The sequence below is a fragment of the Pseudopodoces humilis genome, chromosome 16, assembly GCF_049639895.1.
Source record: "Pseudopodoces humilis isolate 2021_Gansu_Grassland_sample_001 chromosome 16, ASM4963989v1, whole genome shotgun sequence".
Lineage (NCBI taxonomy): Eukaryota > Metazoa > Chordata > Aves > Passeriformes > Paridae > Pseudopodoces > Pseudopodoces humilis.
The window spans coordinates 3,477,236-3,498,444 of NC_142215.1; the positions used below are offsets into that span (position 1 = coordinate 3,477,236).

The 21,209-nt window shown below is 38.5% G+C and overlaps 1 protein-coding gene across 5 annotated transcripts in view; it reads right to left on the reverse strand.

The window, feature by feature from the left end:
- LRRC28 (leucine rich repeat containing 28) overlaps window positions 1–21,209 on the reverse strand; it is a 55,113-nt gene that overhangs the window by 17,146 nt on the left and 16,758 nt on the right. For 4 of the 5 annotated variants that reach the window (XM_088063117.1, XM_088063119.1, XM_005521610.3 and 1 more), the window contains one exon: window positions 5,984–6,190. In XM_088063117.1, coding sequence (XP_087919243.1) covers window positions 5,984–6,137 — 154 coding nt within the window. In that variant the 5' untranslated portion in view covers window positions 6,138–6,190. Of the gene's footprint in view, window positions 1–5,983; window positions 6,191–10,215; window positions 10,259–21,209 lie in introns of those variants that run through there. The other variant, XM_088063118.1, reaches the window with a different exon arrangement.

The following is a 21,209-nucleotide window of genomic DNA, read 5'->3' on the forward strand; positions in this document are numbered from 1 at the left end:
AAATCCCATTATAAATAATTAAATTTTAACATTGACAAACTCTGAAGTCAGTTTGAAGAAGCAAAGGGACAATTGATTTCAAATCCTCAGTGCATACTTCAAGTTCATAAGGTCAAACCTGCTTTCATTAACTGGCCTCATGTCAGTGAAATCACAGCTTCTCTATCTTTGGGAAAGTGGGCAAGACAGACACAAGAATGTGCTGTGTCCCCCTCTTTCTCTTCTCCAAGGGGGGATCCTTGCTGGGATTCATTAGCCTTAACCAAATACAAGTGCAGTCATTTAGAAACCAGTGTGTGTGATGCAGTGAATTACAGAGCCCAAGAAAGCACAAAGCATTAAACTGCAGAATGTTAGACATCAAAAATGGTGGCTGCAATAAATGATCAATACATCTGGAGGTGTTCTGCTTGCATTATTGCTCTTGAAATATTCATGGCTGGTAGTCAAAAGAAGCAAGTACAGCATGATTAAGTAATGCCTTCATGGACTAGAAATCTATTAAGATACCTCTAGATAGAAGCATATCAGTATGGAACTATTTTACTTTGCTTAGAAAATTAAAAGGGAAAATTTAGGTTTCTAGGAAGAATTCTCAGAAATTAGAATTTTGCTTATTAGCAAGGTCTAGTCAGTGGTAAAACTGTCTGCTATTAAATGAAGTGAAAAACATACTAATGAGAGACATTTCAAAAGACACCAAATTAAACTAAATAGGTCTGAAAGAGTTTTGGACTAGCAAGAAAGCTGATGTGTAGGATCAGCTGGGCAGCCCAACTCATCTGTCACTCCCATGCCCTTTGAGACACTAGGGCAGGAAAAGGTTTCTGTGTTTAGTGCAAAGCACAAAGAAGGAGAACAGAGTCTGAAAGCCTCTGCCCAGGGATGGGAGAGCTGTGACCCAGACAAACTTCATCATGAAAAACACAATCTGTGTGCCTCCCAACTTGTTAAACTTTCATGAGTACCTTAGAGAGACTAAGATAAACAAGCATTTGTCTGCATCAGCTACAGCAAGACAATACTAATATTGACTAATTCTGACTTCCCATCTTTATCAGTAACCTTAGCTGGCAGAAATATAAGGGTAACTGCAGATATAGGCACAGCTTCTGTCCCCTTTGTAATAATGACCAGATTACAGAATAAAAATTAAAATAATTTCCATGATATTTCTATTCAGAAATTCTACTTGGAATACTGATCTCTTCTCATTCCCCACTACAACAATGAGCAATACAAACCCTTCTTTATTACTGAATAGTTTTATTGTACACAAGAGTTCTAAATACCACTTAGTGCAGATATTTTGAGTGATCCCTCCCCAAACGTGTGTCCATCTTAAAATATACTGAATGTCTTCAGCTGTCACCCACTTGAATGGCAGCTGTGAGCACCAGAAACCTTAAAAGTTTGTGCTGAGGAGTGACACATTATCAAATCTTCGATATAAAGAACTAGTGATGATACCAAGAGAAAAATGGAGAAATTCCTTTTCTAAAATAAAAGTGTCAACAGCGAAAAAATTAGTTTGGGGGTTTTTTTGCCTTTAACACAGGCCCTTGATTTGCAACAGTCTGTGGAGGTTTCAGGGACCATAATCTGGGCTTTGTTCAAAGCAGAGTCACTGGACATCAAGGGACACAATCAACCATCACATGCTGCTTTGACCCTGTCCCAGAGACATTCCAGCTCACAAAACTATCTGCTGCATCCATCAAGTGTCCTGCCTCAGGATGGGAGCACAAATCCCTCTGCTGACTGATGGGCACTGCTGGAGATGCTGCTGAGCATCACCTCAACGAGATGATTTATTTGTGCTCAGTATCGCAGGGCTGAAAATAGTTTAGTAAAGTTCTGGGATATTTTTAGATGAAACAAAACCCCATTGTTATCCTACAATGAATAAAAATACTGCAACACGGAGGCAATGTAACACCATAAAATATTGTAAGGCTGGTGGAGGAATCAGCCAACACAATTTAAAGCAGGTAGCAGGTGGATGGGACATGTAATGTTCAGAGAATGTTCCCTCGTGCTGCTGAAGCCAGTTAGACTAAAAAACAGCAGAAAACTATGGGTTGCTGGGGTAGCTTGAATGTGCTACTGTTTAACTTATTAATTTAGAGAATGGCAGAAAATTTTTAAAAGAGGCTCATCTTGCTGGTTTCTACACAGATGTATGCAAATGGGCTGAAAATCAGGCAAGTCAAAAAAAGCCCTAAAGCTGTTCTTTTCATATGCACTGAGAGGGGGGAGTGAGGCTGCATCTCATCTCTTCCCTCTGTCTTTATCTTATGCTATGTTTAGATTCTAAGTTCTGAGTTGACTGCATTTCCTAGGTAATTAAAGCAAATTTTTGGATGTTAGACAAAATATCTCAGTAGGAAAAATTCAATTCCCAAAGCCAAATAGCCTGTAACTATAAGTGTTCCTTTGATAGAGTTTCTTTGCATTAAATAACCAAGCATCTTCTAGACTCCAAAAGATTTTTTCCTTGTTTCAAACATTATCCATAAAGTTTAAATTTAAATAAATCATCACTTTGAAAGGCTCTTTGTATCCCATCCACATTAATTTTTATGTCTTATATCAGCCAACAAATATTGTTAAAAGTTCTCTAAAAACCATGCTTCTGAAGAACTCTGTGCAATAAGGAAGCTGCCCATCTCTGAAAAGGCTAAAGCTACAAAGAAGGTTTTCATGTGGCTTTTGCAAGCACTGTACTGTGTCTAAAACATTTCCACTTTCCTCCTTCCAGCCTGCCAGATCAAAGACCTCTCTCCCAGAAATGACCAAATGCCATGAGTCCTGAACAAACCCCAATTCTATTTTTTTTTTCTTTTTCTCCCTCTTTTTTTATTCCTTTTTTTTTTTTTAACCTCAGGGCCCTGGCATATGCATTCCACATGGCTGAAGATGGAACAAAAGCTCTTGTGTGGCTGCACTGATGCTCTTTTAACCATACTGTGAGGGCAAGGACACAAAAGCAGCATATACTGAGGTAGAATAAGACCTTTGTTTACTGTGCACTGATAATTACTACACCCATTTTCTAAAGGAAAAGTGCACATAAAGCCTCAAATAAAGTGATATAATACTGAATATTTGCTGTCATACCATCCCCTGTACTGCCAATACACTTGAGAATTTATGGCCTATTTTAATTATTTTTGTACTTCATTACAAATGGTTTTTATTTTTGCAGTGTCATTGGATTCACATTTCTGCTTGCAGTGGAATTTGTTTTCAGGCACTCAAGCATTCACTAATGCTAAAAATTTAATTTTCTGTCAAAAGATAAGTTATGTTGTAAGTAGATTGATATACAATGATCAGCAGATTTCTAAGACCATTTACTAAGGGAGCATGAAGTTACCATGACAATAATACAACTGCTCAGGATGCAGCTTCCAGTTCAACTTATACATATAATTTTTGGAATTGTTCTTAAAAAATAGTTTATTAGGAAGGCCCAAAGACTGAGATCCACAGTGTCTCATTTCTTGCAGTATAAACTAAATACTCAAAGATGAAAAATTATTTCTATAAAACACTGGCATATCCAAGATTCAGGTGTATTCTGCAGAACAGATTACTAATTCACTATTGTTTACCCATCTGCTTGCTTATGGACCAGTTCTGAGGTCAGGGAGCTGGATCAGGTACTTTTACTGTATTTTAAAACTGATTAACAGTGTTACACTGTCTTTCCTAAGACACACGTGCCTGCAAACTTAAAAGAATGTACAGGGCAAAGAACCTCCCAATCCCTGTCCAGCAAGGCTGTGCTGCTGCTGGAATAAACGTTGCACCCATCAATCCAGCAACAGGAAAATCAGATTTCCACTATGCTTAACGAGAGGCTCTGCTGACAGCTAAAAGGGACAAACTTGGACAAGGCAGAATGGATTCCTGGTTGACACAGTAGATGTCACCCAACATGTGAAATAAATGAAGTAAAAAAGGCTTCAAAAGCATTAAGCAATTTGTTTCAAATTTATTTATTTTAACACGGACACATCTAATAAAAAAAAGAAAAAACCTCAACCATTCTGTCAGGAGATGAATAAATTCTCTGCTTTTCAACACAGCTCCCTAACTGCAAAAAATTGTTTTGACAATATTTGCTTGACTATCACTTGAAAATACTTCTGCAATATTTTTCACCATTATTTAGCATCCTTACTCAGTCATTAACTGGAAAAGTGAAGTTGGATGTAAGAATACACACAAAAGCCCCACCAGCCAACATGTGCAGCAAGCAGAAATAATGCTACAATTATGCCTTAACTTCAGCAATACTCCAAGAAAAATATTTTCCCAAGCAACAGAAGATAGATTTAATCTTTTTGCTTTTCAATGCACTCTCTCTTCTACTTTATTTCATCACATCTTGACCACTCCGAAGCCTTCTGATTCTTCAGAGGAAGGATTAAACATTTACATTTATACTGTGCTGCTTTTCCTCTGAACTCTAGGATTTATGATTCAGTTTCATATCCACAGATAGCAAATTATCTCCAAATGTTCACCAGTGAGTCACTATTAAGAACTACTGAACAAGGTCAATTGACAGTCTTTGATGTTTCCCGTTATTTTAAAGTTCCTTTTGAATGTTTTGAATTTGAGTCTAAAAATAAAGAAAAAAGAAGGTGTGTCATTATATTAGAGATTTATTTCCTCCTTTTGAACTTAAAACACTTTAGTGGATCTATGGCTCATCCAGGTCATGGCTTGCTCGCAGATAAGCTACTAGTGCAAAAAGCAGCAAAAACTTTTATCCTTTAAAATTTCACATCTCATCTTACTGAATTTTTGCAAAATTAAAATTGTTTAACTTCCTCTCTCATGGGAGTTAAAAATATTTGCCAAAATAAGGGAAAGCAATTTGCTTGTTTTAGTACTGTGGAATGTGGATGATGCATCCTGGAACTCCTTTTCTCATTTATATAATGACATATGCTGGGACTTAACTGCAACACTTTGTCTGGAGACATTATTTGCACTTACTTTCCAGTAATATAAACTAAGGTGATAAAAAATTCAGAAAGAACTCTAAGTTCTTTAAAAACTGAACTGCTAGCACTGAAAAGATTAAGTTAAACCCATACAATGTAATTAATTTAGAAATTATGATCTCATTTTTAGCCATCTCCATTTCCAGCTTCTTTCCAATGTGATTATCATAACTTAATCTGCACCTAATTAACACCAAACTCTGTATTCTAGAAAAACTATTAATGGTTATTCAGATGGCAGGGCAGCTCTGCATATGTGTCTGTATCTCAGCTGAGATTACCCTGTGGCAGGGCTGGAAAGTGACAAGTTCAGAGAAGAGGATTTGCTTTTCCCGAAGGGAACACACAGTGACTGCCCCCAACAAACCCCCACACACTCACTGCACCTCCTACTCCTGACCTGCTTCCACTCTTCTAAACTTTCAAAAGGTTGAGCAAAAGGCACATCAATTCCTCCCTGGGCTACTACTGTGGAAATTTTGATGGATGCCTGTACATAGCACAGACTAAACTTGCAGTGGATTATGTGGTACTGACACTCCTCATGCTGAAAAGTAATTTATGTGGAGTTACTGGGACTCCACAATAAGTTTTAAACCCTAGTTGAAGAATCTTAGTTAAATTATCAGATCCAGCAAACAGAAACAGATCATTACCCAAAGTGGTGGAACTCAGATTACAGAGTACTATATTTAAGCACATCATTTAAACTTTTTCCCCTCGGTTAGCTAAAAATAAATCAAATTTGATAGCTGCCTTATTGCTTTAAAAAAACCCATGAAACCTTAACCTGCATTTTTTTTTATTAACATATTTTCCAACAATATGATCCCTGTGACAGCTCCATAAACAGAGTCTGCGGGGACCACCAAAGAAACTCACTTGTTGCTTTGTTTTTAACTTCTGGGGGCAGGCAGTTTGTTTTGCTGTGTCTGACCCCCCCCCCCAGGGTGGGGACTCACCGAGGGGCAGGAATGCCAGGCGGTTGCCAGCCATGGAGAGCTCGTTGAGGCTGGGCAGCTGGCACAGGTGGCGGGGCACAGACCACAGGTGGTTCCTGTCTGCAGTCAGGTACTGCAGCGAAAGGCACATGTGCAGCCTCTCGGGTAACGTCATCAGGCGGTTCGTGGAGATGTCCAGAGTCCGCAGCTCCCGCAGGTCTCCAACCTCTGCACAACAGGCAAGGAGAGTTATAACTACATGCACAAAAACCACCACAAAAAAAAACCCCTCACATAAATTAAAATTAAAGTTCATCAGTGGTGCTGCTTTTCTCCAAGACACTGTTCTATCAGTCCATGCTGAGAACTGATAATCATCCTCCTGTATCAAAAAGATTTGGAATATGGAGGTGATGGAGATTATCAGTATCAGTTAGGAACCTTTATCAGTATGTTCAAGTATGAGATCTTCCATAGAGCATTCCTGAATTGTGACAATTACTACTGTCAAAATATCAAGCATTTACCTAGTCCCAAGTCAGAGTGAGGAGAAAAAAAAAACCAAAAACCCAAACCAAAATGCAAACAAAAACACATTACAAAGCTTGCTGATATTGAGGGTGTTTTGTACAACCCCCCAAACCCAGGAAAATTCAAATGATTTTTTTTTTTTTTAAATATTGAGGATGGAGTGAGTGATTACTTAAGATTCTCTTGCAACAAGAGTTACAAACACATGCATAGCACTTCTTGCTTGACAGTCTTTCACCCAGCATGCTTGGGAAAAACAGCTCTGTCTTCATGATACAGTTCAGAAGGGCTAGTTTAAATTAGAAAGGAAATTTCTTAATAAATTTTAAGTGATATTGTTATATTGCAGAAAGATATTTCACTAAGTTCTAATCTACAGTAGCAATAGCTACAGTATCTACAAGTTTGTTTTTCTTTTTTTCCCAAGAATTTAAAAGTAGATTTTGTGTTTCAAATAGTATTGTATAATTTTTTTAAGGTAGTTAACAAGTTAAATTCTTGAAAGCATGTAAGACATGATCACATAAGCAGCCTCACTTGTGCAACAGTGTTTTTCCTTGTGTCTGGCCTGTGAAAGAGGATGCAGGACTGACTGACAAGTACATTCAAAACACGTTAAGCAGCTCTGCAGGTTTATTTAGTTTATTCTTTTACAGTTACCCTAAAAATTGGATAATTCTATATATTATTTCCCTCAAACAGGAGGAAACTATAACATTTCCCCCAAACACAGGGAACAGTTTTGCTTTGTTTTTAAATAGTTCACAGCAATGGAACCAACCCATGAAGTGCTTGGTGCCCCTAAAACTTGCTGCAGTTCTCAGCATCTTGCACACCCAAATGTACTTTGCTCTCAGCTGAATGAAACCAGCTCTTACATCTGAGAGCTGCTAAAACAAGATTCACTAGAATTTTCTACACTGAAAACACCAGACAATCTACACAATCCACAATCTGTACAATTTACAGCTCTATCACCCAGATTTTTTACAGAGATATAAATAGGGTAACACTGTTTAAGTTAAAGTTAAACAGAACCTGTTGTGGCCTTAAGCTCTCTGCACCAGGAACTAGAAAATTCACTGTTCCCCGAGCTCTGAGGTTGCACCTTGCATACTACACACAAAGAAGGAAACAAAACACTGGGTTAACCCAAGCTGTCTTCTACACAATGGGAAAAAAGTTCACCTTGGGAGAAACTGCTGTAAATGTTACTTTCAAGACTGGAAACATGAAAAGCAAAGAAAGGGAAGTTGTAATTCAGTATTAGAGATTTTCACACAAGTAATCATTAAACAAAATGCATGTGCACATTTAGAGGGAGTTTCTGCCCACTGCAAACAATCCCAGCATCAACTACAATAAAGACTCAACAACATCCTTTATGCATCCTTTTAGAAATATTACTGACAGAAGCAGCTGCTATACACAGATGATCACGTTCTTCAAACCTCTTAGCTTTGATGTCAACAGGATTAAGCTTTACTTGAAAAGGGTTTTTTTTGTTACAGGATTGACAATAAATGACAAAAGCAAAATAATCACTACCAAATAGCACAAGACTACTGTGCAAAAAGAACTGCAGCAGATCTCATTTCGAAAGAGTTTTATATTCATCACAAAGCCATATGCTTGAAAACAGTGACAGGAAAAGAGCCACCTACATTCAGCCAAACCACTGACCACATGCAGTCAATAATAGGCCCAGCTATTTTCATGCACTAACCTTTTTCTCTGCCACTAAAAACAGTTCTCTAGTTCAGTTTAGGTCCAAAATCCCATAAATGTTACGGTTGGCAAAGCTGGCAGAGTTTCAAAGGCATTGCTAGAATGATATGTTTCAAATCTAAGAGGAAATAAAAGTATTCTCACTTTATCCTTCATCCAAAAAACACATACCCAAAACTTCATCCTCTCTACCTTAATCTCCCAATGCATACCAGATGTAAACATCCACTTTCAACATCTAGTGCCACATGTTGCACAAACACCCACCGACCCACAATGAAGTTTAAGACTAAGCCAAACAACGAAGTGCCATCATAGTAAGGATATAACCTTTATATAAAAGCTATAATCCCCAGACTCCCCACCATAGGGCTCAAAGCTCAGTTTGAAGAACATGCTCAGACACTTACTAATGACACTAAATTGGTTTTCATCTCATTAAAGCTAAGGGAAACAATTAAGAGGAATAACACAAATATAAACAGTCCATTAATAAGTTTTTCAAGCTTTTAGTTACTAAATACTATTATTCTTGCTTTTAAAGTCTTGCAGTAGAAGTACTGCAGGAAGCCTTGTCTAACAAACACAGTGAAAGACTTGCAAATCTGTCTCTTGGTGTCAGCTAATCAAGCACTAGGATGTACCAGAGGTGAACTTTGGAAATTTACAGCAGATCCAGAAAAGGACTATTCCCAAACAAAAAGAGCTGACAGTGGGACTTCCAGAGATTCCCCCAGCACCCCCAAGGGTAATAAAGAGACAAGCATTATACACCACCATTAGACCACATTGAGGAGTTCCAATTACATTTAAATGAAATTCATAAAAGTCTAATTTAAAATTTATATTAGCTCTAGGACTAACACTATCAAAATCAACGCAGCATAGCACTGAGCCCCATTCTGATGTCAGAAGCCAGAAAAAACCCAAACTCCTCAGTAGCTCTGCTACCCCCCCAGCACAGGAGGACACAGATTTGTGGAGACAGAGAGAGCCCAAACGTGACATTCCCGTGCTGGTTGTGGACTCGGGCGTTTCATGCGTGTCCATCTGCAGGGATGGCTGCCGGCACATGGAGCTGGGCAATCCCATCTGCTCCCAATGTGCTCGCAGTACGCACAAGGGGCTGACAGACTGGGAATCCAACACTCCCTGACCCCACGGAAATTCAGCGCAGGCTCCGCATCCAGCGCCCTCCTCCAGCCTCTGCGGGGCCGTGCAGTGCCACAGATCCACACAGACCCACAAAGACTGTGTTCCAAAGCTGCCAGCCTTGGGGAATTAATTTTATCCTTTTCTCCCCTGATCACATGCAGATTGAGAAGGGATCACTCAGCTCCAAAAGGCAGCCTTTGCATCTGTTGTAAGAGCTCTCCCAACTAGTCGGAGAAATGGAAAAGTGAACTGTCTTCTTGTGTGTTGGGGTTTTCAACAAAAAGGTGCCAATAGATCTGTCCCACAACACAATGAAAAAAGAAAAATTAACATGACTTTAATATTTTTCTTAAAATAAGTGAAACCTGGAAAGGATTTCAGGGAATGTACAAAATTATTTACCTTCTAACAAAATGGGTGTTTGTATCAACATAATGCTACATCAAGAAAAAAAAAATCTAATTCTGATTCAGATGGTTTAAATGCCAATTTTTAAAATTAATTCCCATGGTTTTACGTGAAGGAAACAAAAAAAAAACATCTGGAAATAAGCAGCCTATACAACACAGAATAATTGCCAAAGGCAATTCAAACTTCCTTAATCTTTCTGGGGGTACAGGCCTCACCAGCTGCATGACCCAAAAATAACCAACAGTTTTTCTTTACATTTCAAGAGTAATCCCACCTTTCCCTGACGGGCAATAAACCAAAATTTCATCCAAAGATAAATGAAACACATACACAGTTGGATTTGAGTGCATGGGAGGGAAGGGTTTACTTTAAATCGGAGTCCTTACATCCCAGTAAAGTTAAAGGACAGGAAAGGGCTACAGACCTACCTGCATGAGAATGCACCTCAAAGCAGGATATTAAGGGAAAGTAGAGAACCTACAAGGAATGGAAAAAGGGACTGATCAGCAAAGAGAGCTGGCACTTAGAGGTCAGGCTGCAGAGGTTAAATGCAAACTGCCAGGAGGCCAGGAAAATGGGAACTCATAGACAAACAAATGGCTTCTCAACAAGAAATTAAGAACAAGAAATGAAGAACTGACATCAACAAGGAGTAGAAATTAGGAGGACAAACCAAATATTAAATTAGCTTTTTGCATCATTTTTTCCTGTAAGAATAATGCTGTGTATGAGGACAGAGACAGAATACCTCATGGGAACAAGGACAAAGCACTGCAAATTACCACATCCATTACTAAATGAAATGAGGCTGCTTAAAAAAATTTCCATCCCAGAATACTAAAAAAAAAAAAAAAAAAAGGGTTATATATCAAAATTGCAGATTCAGGCACGAGGATTCTCAATGAATAGGACATTTTCTGGGATAGCAGCCTAGGGTTGGAGAAGAAATGTAAAACCTGTGTTCAAAAAAGCCCTGTTAATGTGAGCTCAGTGCTCCTCAGCATCTCATAACACCTGTTCTAAGGGGAAAGAGCACCCAAGAGTAACCAGTGACTGGAACATAAATAGAAAGCAGAATGGAAATGCAGCCCAGATCCTCTCAAATGTAAATCATGTCATACTGGTTTATCTTTCTTTGATGAAATGTCTTGGTTAATGATAACACCTGAGGATCACACCTCATAGCAAATTACTGGGATGGAGAAAATATTACTAGTGGTGGTGTTTCTCAAGGGTCTACTTTGTTTAGACTTGCCATTTTGCACCTGGGTAAAAAATAATATTGGGTTTTGGGTTGCTGTCAACCCAAGTATTTAAAGTAGCAGTAATGTGGTAGAAAACCAAATTGTCATACAGGAGGAAAAGCAAGAACTTCTAGACTTAAGGAATAGAAATGGAAAGAAAAAGAACAGAAAATCATAATAGAAAAGAACAGACAATCATGTTAAGAAGGTGCTGCTAGTCAGGGCTCTGCTTGAAACAGTGAAGGAGGAGGGGGACTGGGTTATACTTGTTCCCTCCCAAAGGGCAAGGGGGCAATTTCTATGTACAGCCAGCATTTTCTTAGAAGGGAAGTTTGTTAATATTCCTTTGAATTGTAGGCAGTAATGCTGGTCTTGCTATTATCGTACAAACCTTTAACACTCTGCCACCCAAGAGCTCTAACAGGAGGTGATGGATCCTCTTTGTTCCAAGGTTTCAGCACAGGACTAACAAATTTCTGCTGTTTCCCACTGGAGTGGTGTTTTCCAGCCTGTGGTACCAGAGGGACAATGTCTTATGAACAGCTACAAAACTGAGCCCTGTGAGTCTGGCTGTGATTGTGAGCTCCCAGAGCCCAGGAGTGTAAGCTCAGCCTTCCCTCCCTATCCAAGGCTCTAAAATAAATGGTGGTTCCTCCAGAAAAGGAACAGAAGGTGCTGAGAGGGACTACCCTACTTCACCCTTGAAATAATGTTTTTATCAACTTCCATGAACCTGAGCATAAGATGCATTTCCTTATTAGACCTGTAAAACCAGGCATCAGTGAGGAAAAGTGTCCAACATCTTCCACACATAACAGAACTTACTACCTGTCCCACTAGAAAAAAAAGTCTATACATGCCATAAATTTAAGCGGATACTATTACCAATTGAAAACAGACAGGAAGTATGAGTTTAAATTGCGGAGAGCTTGATGGAGAAGATCTTCTTTAGATCTGCTCTGGAATGTCTCAGGAGGACTTAAATAGACTTTAAGATGGTTAAAACAAATTAAATAGCCTATCGTATATTACATTTCATTTACTGTCCTACCATGCAGCTCACACTTCACAGCCTATAAAAATTAAATTTTCTAGCACAAATTGACACTTAAGGTAGACCTGTGCCATCTTCAAACAAGGAAGTTTAATGATAACTGAAACAGATTTAAGGACAATGAAAGGGACAGGCAAATTGAATCCCATTTACATTTTGACACTGCTGCACGCAGCTCTTTTTCTGTATTGGCGGTGAGAGAGCTTGGAAAGTGTTCTGTTTCTCAAGTCTAATAGACCTGAAGATTATTTTCCTTATATTCTTCCCATATATTTGGAAATATATGGGAAACATTTGTTTAGTTTGTTACAAGGAGGGAAAAAAAGAGGTACTGGAAGAGATCTTGTGATATTACAGCAAGTGTTTTATGAATAACTCCCTTTTAAATAAGGTGCTGAATGAATTCAAACCCACAAGAATCCTATGGAAGAAGAAAGCCTCTATCACAGCTGATCAAACTTCAGTCTATTAATTTCAAAGCAATACTTACGGCTTCATTTCACACAAATATCCTGGCTGCATAGGACAGGGGAAAAGATTTTTCTGGGGCATGATAGTCCTTGTGAATGAACATAGTCATGTAACACCCCTCAAAGCTGTTCCCAATTTCTTGGTTTCACCTACTTCAGCCATAAACTACATTGACTCTTCTCCAAGACACTTAAGAAGCAGACAAAGCCCAAAACCAAGTGAAAAATACATACTTCTACTGAACACACCAAAATAGAATCTCTTTTGCCTCAACCTTGCTAAATGTCACATGCAAACTTAGTACCAATCCTCGTTTATTTTGTGCCATCATTCACAAGCAAAGGTGAGAAAAGTGGCTCCATAAAGTCCAACCTTGCTAAACAGTAATTTTAGGTCAGTTAAAAATGGCTGAAAATAGACATCAGGTATGAGGGTCTCATTAAGTCAAATTCTTCTAAAGGTCAATGGTTCCCCATCTTATAACCACAATTAAACTTCAGTTAACACAACTGGCAGCTGTCTGAATGCCATGGGCCCAGCACTCTGTGCTTCCCTCAGCACACACACAGGGCACATATCCACAGTGGTTATTAGTCTGTATTTCCTCTCAGTGCAGGTCTGGAATTACATTTCTGTCCACAATTTGATGGTTTCAATGAGAACAGTTAGAATAAACCAGATGATAAAAATACCAGAAATTATCATACACGAGAAAAGTGGAAAAGGTGGGAGGAAGGGCAAGAGGAACAGGGAGAGGAAAAAATTGTTTATGCACAAAGGTAACTCAAGGCCATGAAATGATCAGGTTTGCTGTTTTCTTGGTTTGGGGTTTTTTGTTTGTTTGGTTGGTTTGTTTTTTCAGAAGACAACCTACCCTTTCATTTTGCTCTAGTGTGCTCTGCCTATTTCACTGCCCCACAGCAAGGTACTGTTGCTACACAAACAAGTTACAGATGTGAAATTAATGTATTAATATTATTCTATGGTTTTATTAAATGATATCTCAAATTTTGAATACAGCAGCCAAAATTAAGTACAAAGAGTCAGAATGGTATCAAATGGTATCAAATATATTGCATGAAAAATTCTGCTAACGCTCTACAAAAGAAGTCTCTTACTTAAAGAGTTTTTTTTGCTGTTGTCTTTTCATTGAGAAGCAGCTGTTTTCCTTTTCCTGGGTGGTATGAACATAAACAAAAGTGACATGAATAAAGCATGAGACCTGTTATATTTCTCTTGTTTTGTTTATGTCTGACTATCTTTACTGCTGCACATTGTCCACCATTCACTGTGCACTAATATCAATACATGGAAAGGGGGGGGGAGAAAGCCTTCCAGAAAAACTTTGTGCATAAAATACAGAGCTGATGATTTAAACTCACAGTGCCAGACAGCTGAAAATGGCTCCTTAAATATAACAAACCAGTACTGAAACCAAGGCAAACAAAAGGAGCATCCTAAAGAGAGATTAAGGACAGCTCAGGAAGCCACAGAGACAGGGCTAGTCCTGGCTGTAAATTCTAGGACAGCTTTTTCCTTTCTTCTTCCAAAGAACAACCAGAGATCAGCACAACAGAGAGGTCTCTCTGACAAACACAGATGAGTGGCTTCTAACCCATTACAGCACTGGTGTCTAAATAATCCACACAAAGACCGATCTGTTGTGACTGTTGCTATCAACTGTTTCCAACCAACTCACAACAGACAAATCTTTCTTCTTCTTGAGGTTAGTTAGGGGCTTTTTTTCTTCCTCTCCACTAAATACATAACAAAAGCAATAGGTCCAGGTTCAATTTTCATCTTTCAGTGCAAAGTACTGTTGTAAAACAGCAAGTTATGGCTCACTCATTGTACTACTGGGAGACACCACAGAACACCCTTCTCTGAGGGTCAAATTTGGCCTTCATAACAAAAATATGCAACTACAAATTTGTGTGCGATAAGGAAAAGAATCAAAGGGAGATCTTCAGCTTGGAGCCACATTTACAGCAGTGGAGTTACCATTATTAGTTTTTTAAATGAATGCTACTGGATGGGACTCGCTTAATTCACGTCCTATGAAAATAAGAGTTCTTCCAGGCCACTGGCAGTTACTACAAATTGCAACAGCAATTACTGGGGAGGGACTGGCTAAACCTTGTAGGAAATTTCCCAATACATGAAAACTATAGATCCAGATGTCCTTCTCTAGCAGCAACACCAGGAGATTCTCTTGCTTCTCCTCACTGTCCCAGCTGTCTCTGCTGAACTCAGCCTGGAGAATTCACCAGCAGAGAAGGGGAGGCAGGAATTGCTATAGTGACATGGTTACTACTTGAGAAATGGTATGGACCAACTACTAAGAGTTTTAAACTAAGATTATCAGTAAAAAAGAAGACATTTGACTTCAAGCAACACTAGCATTATCCTGATTTCATAAATGCTGAAAGCAACTGCAAGCCTTGTCTTAATCAGTGATAGTTTCTGCTGTTTAGTGTTTCAAATCAGCACAAAGTAGACAAGGCTTGTAATTACACTCCAAACCCCCCACTCAAGGAGTTCTGAATTGCACTGCTTTACCTACGCAAGTAAATAGTCTTAGTTCATAAAGATCTCAAACGTTAAATAATTACCAACTAGAGTACACTTGCACTTGCTTGGCATCAAAGCCTTCCATCTAGAATGACAATTTAATGCAGATTTGGACAATACAAAGGAAAACAGATCTTTATTTTAAATACCCCAACAGTAACATTAAGTTAACAGAAATACAGGTATCAAACTCTGTGTGTGACATGAACCATGAGAAGGTTAATCTCACATCATACCTCGAGTTCTACACATTCTCTTTACAGGCTTTTTCCATTTAGATTTAGTGTCAGTAAATGATGCACTCTATTTTGCCTCAATTCATTTAATAGAGCAGCTGAGTAAAAAGAAAGATGTCAATAACATGGAATACTTGAACTCTCTCACAGTGGTATGCAGAAAACTGAATTATACTTGGTCAATAAGGTCAGCATGGAAATTGATATATTATAAAATTCTTCTATTGCACAGCATTAACAGTTTGTGTTTGTTCCCTTTCAAAGACTGAATGACTTTGTTCTCCAAGCTTCCCTGAGCACTCAATCCTACTAGTAAATTGCATTTGCTTAATGCACAAGTAAAATCAGCTACCTGTTAATACTGCTAATCACTGTACAGACGTTAGGGAGAGCTTAAGGGAAAGAAAGGGAAAAAAAACCAAGGGAACCCAAGAGACAAAAGTACATTCATAGATAACTTTATTTATAAAGACTTTAGAGTTTAACTTAAAGTAAGTTAAAAGTTAACACCCAGCCCTAGAAACTATAAAAAAATAACCTTCAAGAACTATTTTTTTTTCTGTCACAAATGTTAATTTAGTGCAACCAAAATAAAAAAAGATCTCACAAATTGCAAATTAGTAAAAGGTTTAGTAAGAGGTATTACATGAAAAATTACTAGCATATTAGTTGATTCAGAATTAACAGATAAATTTACTTTAAAACAATGTCAGTAAAGGTAGCAGTCATGGACATAATCCCCCTGAAAAGCTGATTTTGCTTGTACAGATTACTTGAACTTGTCTTAGGACCCTCCCAAAATAAGTCACTGCAGCAAAATGAAGTTAGAGCTCCTTGGCAGTCCAGCACACTGAAATCACTAAGGCCTTTCTGAGGTAAAGCTGGAAACTGCAAAGCCATTACCACCATTTCTTTTTTCACACATTTACAAACTGATGAAAAATTTCAGAGAAGAAACACCGGCAGTTTAGTATCTGTTCAAAGCTGAGGTTCTCTGAAGGCCTGACTAAACACCACTGAACAGACTGTTGACATTAAAGAAGTTCTCGTACTACAAAAAGCTCAACACCATCTGTATTGGAAACATCTTTCTCAAAATACATCTCCACCTCTGAGGTTTGGTCTCAGCCTTATCAATACACATCTGTCTTCACCCGTGCGAACAGCTATTGGCAAACATTTACAAGAGACGCCCTTAAAACTCCCTTGAAGTTCAGTTTTACTTTTGGGTAACAGCTCTAACCCAGACTTTTACAAGTATTTTAAAGAGCATCTGTTTTGAAGTTGCAGAAGCGAGATGTTCATATATCTCACATGTGTTTGAGCCAGGCAATCAGTAAAGGCTTATCTTTACAATCAGATCATCAGCAGAAGAATTCACTGATGACAGATGAGTTACAAACCAACTTTTTCTGCAATTCCTTTACTTAGGAAGCAGGTCTGGGATTACACACTATACGATTACTTGAGTTGAGGTTCATTTCTCAGAGCATGTCCTCAGTAACAAGTGGTTTCTGTAAGAGCAGTCAAAGGGAAAAGACTTACTAGGAGTCCCATCCTGCTCCTCTCCCAATGGAGACAGGCTGACACATGCATTGTACAATGAGGAGAACCCGCCTCGTGACAGCCGGGGGTGCTGCTCAGAACCTGACTGCTGCCAGCCCTAACACGGAAAAACCCTGGTATCAAATTCCAAAGAGGCTTTGCTGTGCTCTCAGTAGAGGATTCAGCATGTTGAGGGAAGAAGTTTCAAAAGGAATGACACCTTAAAAAAAAGATACAGTAACTTACATGAATTTTCTTTTGATGAAGATTTTTTTCTTATGTAAGAATAAAGGTAAAGGATCCTAAAGATTCCTTTTTGGGTTAGGTAGGGCTTTATCTAAAGCACAAAAACAAACTAAACCCCCCACAATATCTTAATACACTTTATTATGATAAACACAACAGTGATTACATGAATTTTCACCAGTCCTGATGACAGTTGCACAGCAAAGCAGCCAGACATGCAATGAGCCATCACTTTCTCATTTACCAAGATTACCAGAGATGCCACCAAGAATTTTGGAGGTGGAGGGGAATTTGCCAGAGCTATGAACAGAGTAATGATCTACTAAGCTTTAGAGCCCACTCTGATAACCCATAAAATTAAAACAACTAGAAATGTTAGGTTTTATAGTCTTTATGGATTTCTAGATGCATTTATGTAACAAACACCTTCAAACTCCAAGCAGGAACACACAGAATTACATCCCTGAAAAAGGAAATTCCTAGTAGTCTGTTTTTCTACATTTTAGATTCAACTGCACAGGAGTAAGACTGACCAAAAGCAACCAAAGACCCTCTACTTCTTCCTCTCACTTGCTCTGCAGACAATAAACTCATATAAAACAAACACCACAGATGGAATAATGACTGAACTCAAACACAACTGTAGTCACTTTCAGACTGATTTTTTTCTGTGGTATATAACTGTCACAATGAGTCCTCCCCATAAATTTCAAACCCAAGTTTTCAAAACAATCAAAATGTAAAAAACAAATCATTCCGTTTGACCTTCATTATCTAGGTCTGTGTGCCAGGTCTAATTAGTTCTCATGAGCACATTCCACTTTTTAAAAACAGACTGTAGAAATACATTTTTCAAACTAAAAGGAACACAACGCATTGTTTTGATGCTACAGCCTGAAGCCCTTTATCTGAGTTTTATCAAAGTATATTCTATCACTGATCAAAGCAGCAATGACAACTTAATGTTCTCTAAAGTTATATATTGCAGTATAAACTTCCCACTTTTGTCTCGTGGCCCCTGGCTCAGCATGACATTGGGGGGACATTCAAAGGTCAGGAGGCTTTCTTTCCAAAGCCATCAGTTCCTAAGTGGCAGCTCTATCCATAGCAGAAGTGGAGAGGAGAGGAATTCCATCAAGGCTCTGTTCCCATGTACCCTTAAAACTTCAAGTTGTCATTTCTTCTGTCAGGTGTTTGAATGACAACTTGGTATATTACTGTATCAACTATCTGTCTGTCTAGCAGTATTTCCACATCACCCTATTACTCATGTTATTGTCATCTCAAGACTATTTCTCACTCTAGTATTAAAATCAATATTTAATCTTAAATTTCTTTCAACTTATTGCTTTGCATATACCACGTAACTAGCTTTTAAAAGCAAAGTCTGGAAGTTACTTGGACATGCAAGTCTTTCCCTTTAAAAAAAACAACTGTATTTTAACAATTCACTGAGAAATCTCAAATTGAGTTTACTAGAAGAATGTTATGCAATTTTATGTTTAATGAACTGTGTTGAAATGAGCTGTGCTTAAGACTTCTTATTTAATAAAAAGGCATAAGAACATGCAACATAGCTACCACATTTCTACAGTCATATTAAGACCTCCAACATTTTCGCATAGTTTTAAGCTTCAGATGAATGGTTGTCAGGATTACTTAAAGCACTCTCAGCATCTTCAAAATTCCTGTCTACCCCCACAAACAAGTGGAAAAGCCCTGGAGAAATGAGGCTTACAGTCAACTTGAGAAATCAAGGACTGCCGAGTAGAAGAACAAGCCAGGATTTGAGAGGCAGCACCAAATCTCTGAACAATAGAGAATCCAGTTAAATCTGCTCCCATCCTCTCAGGAATGCAAGAATCTTCCAAGTACCCCCATTAGAAGCAGCTCCAACCCCTTTATCTCCTATCTGAGAGCCCTCGAAGGGAACAGCTACGGGGAAAGCCCATGGCCCAGAGCTCAGGAACAGACAGGTCCCTGCAAGGATTCTGATTTTCAGGAGCACTGCTAAGGCAGAAGCTCAACAGGCTTGGGAGCACCACCGGCAATAATTAGTTTGGCTCTTCCTGCTCCATCCTTGTTTCACCTACACCTCATCAGGTTTCTTAGGAGCTCCTCTTCAAAGGAGGGAAGGAAAAGGGAGGGGCTGGAGGGGATAATTCTGTTGATAATTCTGGTGCATGGAAACATTTCACTAGGATCTCACACGGAACAGAAGGGAACAAATGGCAGCATTGGCCCAGTCTCAGAATCCAGTTTCAAAATGAAAAACATGGGGATCTGAATTTTGGAATTGAGAATAAAATCAGAATTGAAAATAAAAGAATTGGGCAACAGCAAGTCACAGGCAGCCTCACATGGCAGACAATAAACTCACAAACTCACACAGACACAGTGTTACCCTCTACAATCAGGTTTGTTCAACAATCTATTAATAAAGCAATTAGTGAGCAGAACTCTGGTGGTGTAATTCCAAGATGTCTCTGTCCAGACAGGTGATGCCACCATAACTGTCACTACAATCTGGCAGCCAGGAAGAATTGCCACATAAAAAAGGAACATTTATAGGTCAGTCTGCCCAGATCAAACGAAGGAAGTCCAACAAAACAAAGATGTCTGAGACACTGATGTACAGCATCCAGCTCCCAGACACTCCTGGATCTATTAATGAACTCAGTAATTACATCAGCATACTGCTCATGTTTAAATACAGTCAAAACTCAATCAGGCACAGATTTTTTTTTCAAGTTAAAGCATCACCAAAGCTAGAGGCCAAAAACAAGTGTGACTGAGCCAAAATTATTATAATCTTGCTAAAATGTGCAAGAAAGAAGAAAAAAATCAAAATCAATAAAGTTATGTTACAATTTTGAGTGACCTTTAAATATAGTAGAACTAATATTAGAAAACTCAAAACACTTGGTCATTACCTTGTGCTACAATAGGATTTTAGGCTTCCAGTTACTGACATGAAGCCTCATTGCCAGGTTCGGTTTGTGCCTGATCTTTTCCTCTGATATGGAATGACCACAGAAGTTAAAATCTGTTTCATGAAATTGCAGATACTTGAAAATATAACACACTGAACCATATCACAATTTCTTTTTTTAACTAAGCCCATGCTCACTAAACGAGCCTAATTTCTAAATACTTTTTCCAGTGATTGCTCTAAATTAGAATAGCAAATATTAAGATGGAATTTTCTAGTCCAATAAGCCTGGTACACAAAGCAATATTTGAATCCATAATTTAAATGTTACAATGAGAGACGCTGATGGCTTCCTCCAACTGGTTCCCATTAGTTTTTAGATTACTGAATTACAGCACATACACACTCAGCACATGCATTTCTGAGGACCTGCTGTGCATCACCAGAATGAGGAATACCAGGAATACCGCAGGCCATTGTTGAAAGAGATACTTTTGTTGGATTTTTTGTTTCTTAACGTCATTTCTGCTACAGTTACAGGAAATATTTCAGTTCCAGTGCACCCAGTAGAAGCCCATCTGGAAGAAGTGTTGGAACAAAAGCCTATATTGGAAAAATATTTTTAACCATAAAATATAGGTCTGGAATTTTTCTGACTATGTTTATACTATTTTTGTTACCAGCATCCAGTGACATTATGAACCTTCCATGGTACACTGAAAAATGTTGTATGATAGTAACAAAGAGGCTTTTAAAAGCCCCTCAACAGGGGGGAAGTGGAAAAGAAAATAACACTAAGAAGGGGCAAGCAGACAAAGAGAGAACAGTGAGCAGCTCTGTGCACAGATGACTCATTCTGACATTCTATACAGGTGAGGGTATACAGGAAAAACTTCAGTCAGCGAAAATTTCTAGGAATTTAGGGGAATTCTTTTATTCTCTGTCTTCACTTCCCTCCCCATAAATTTCAAGCACTCAAAAGTACTAGTAGTCCTCCTGAGATTTTAACCCAAACCAAATGTTTGAGCAAGGCAGACTGTTATAAAATCTCAAGCAATCAACATCCTTTAATTAAATAGTTACCACTGTGCTTGGACGTGCACGGAAGTTAATCCATAAGGAA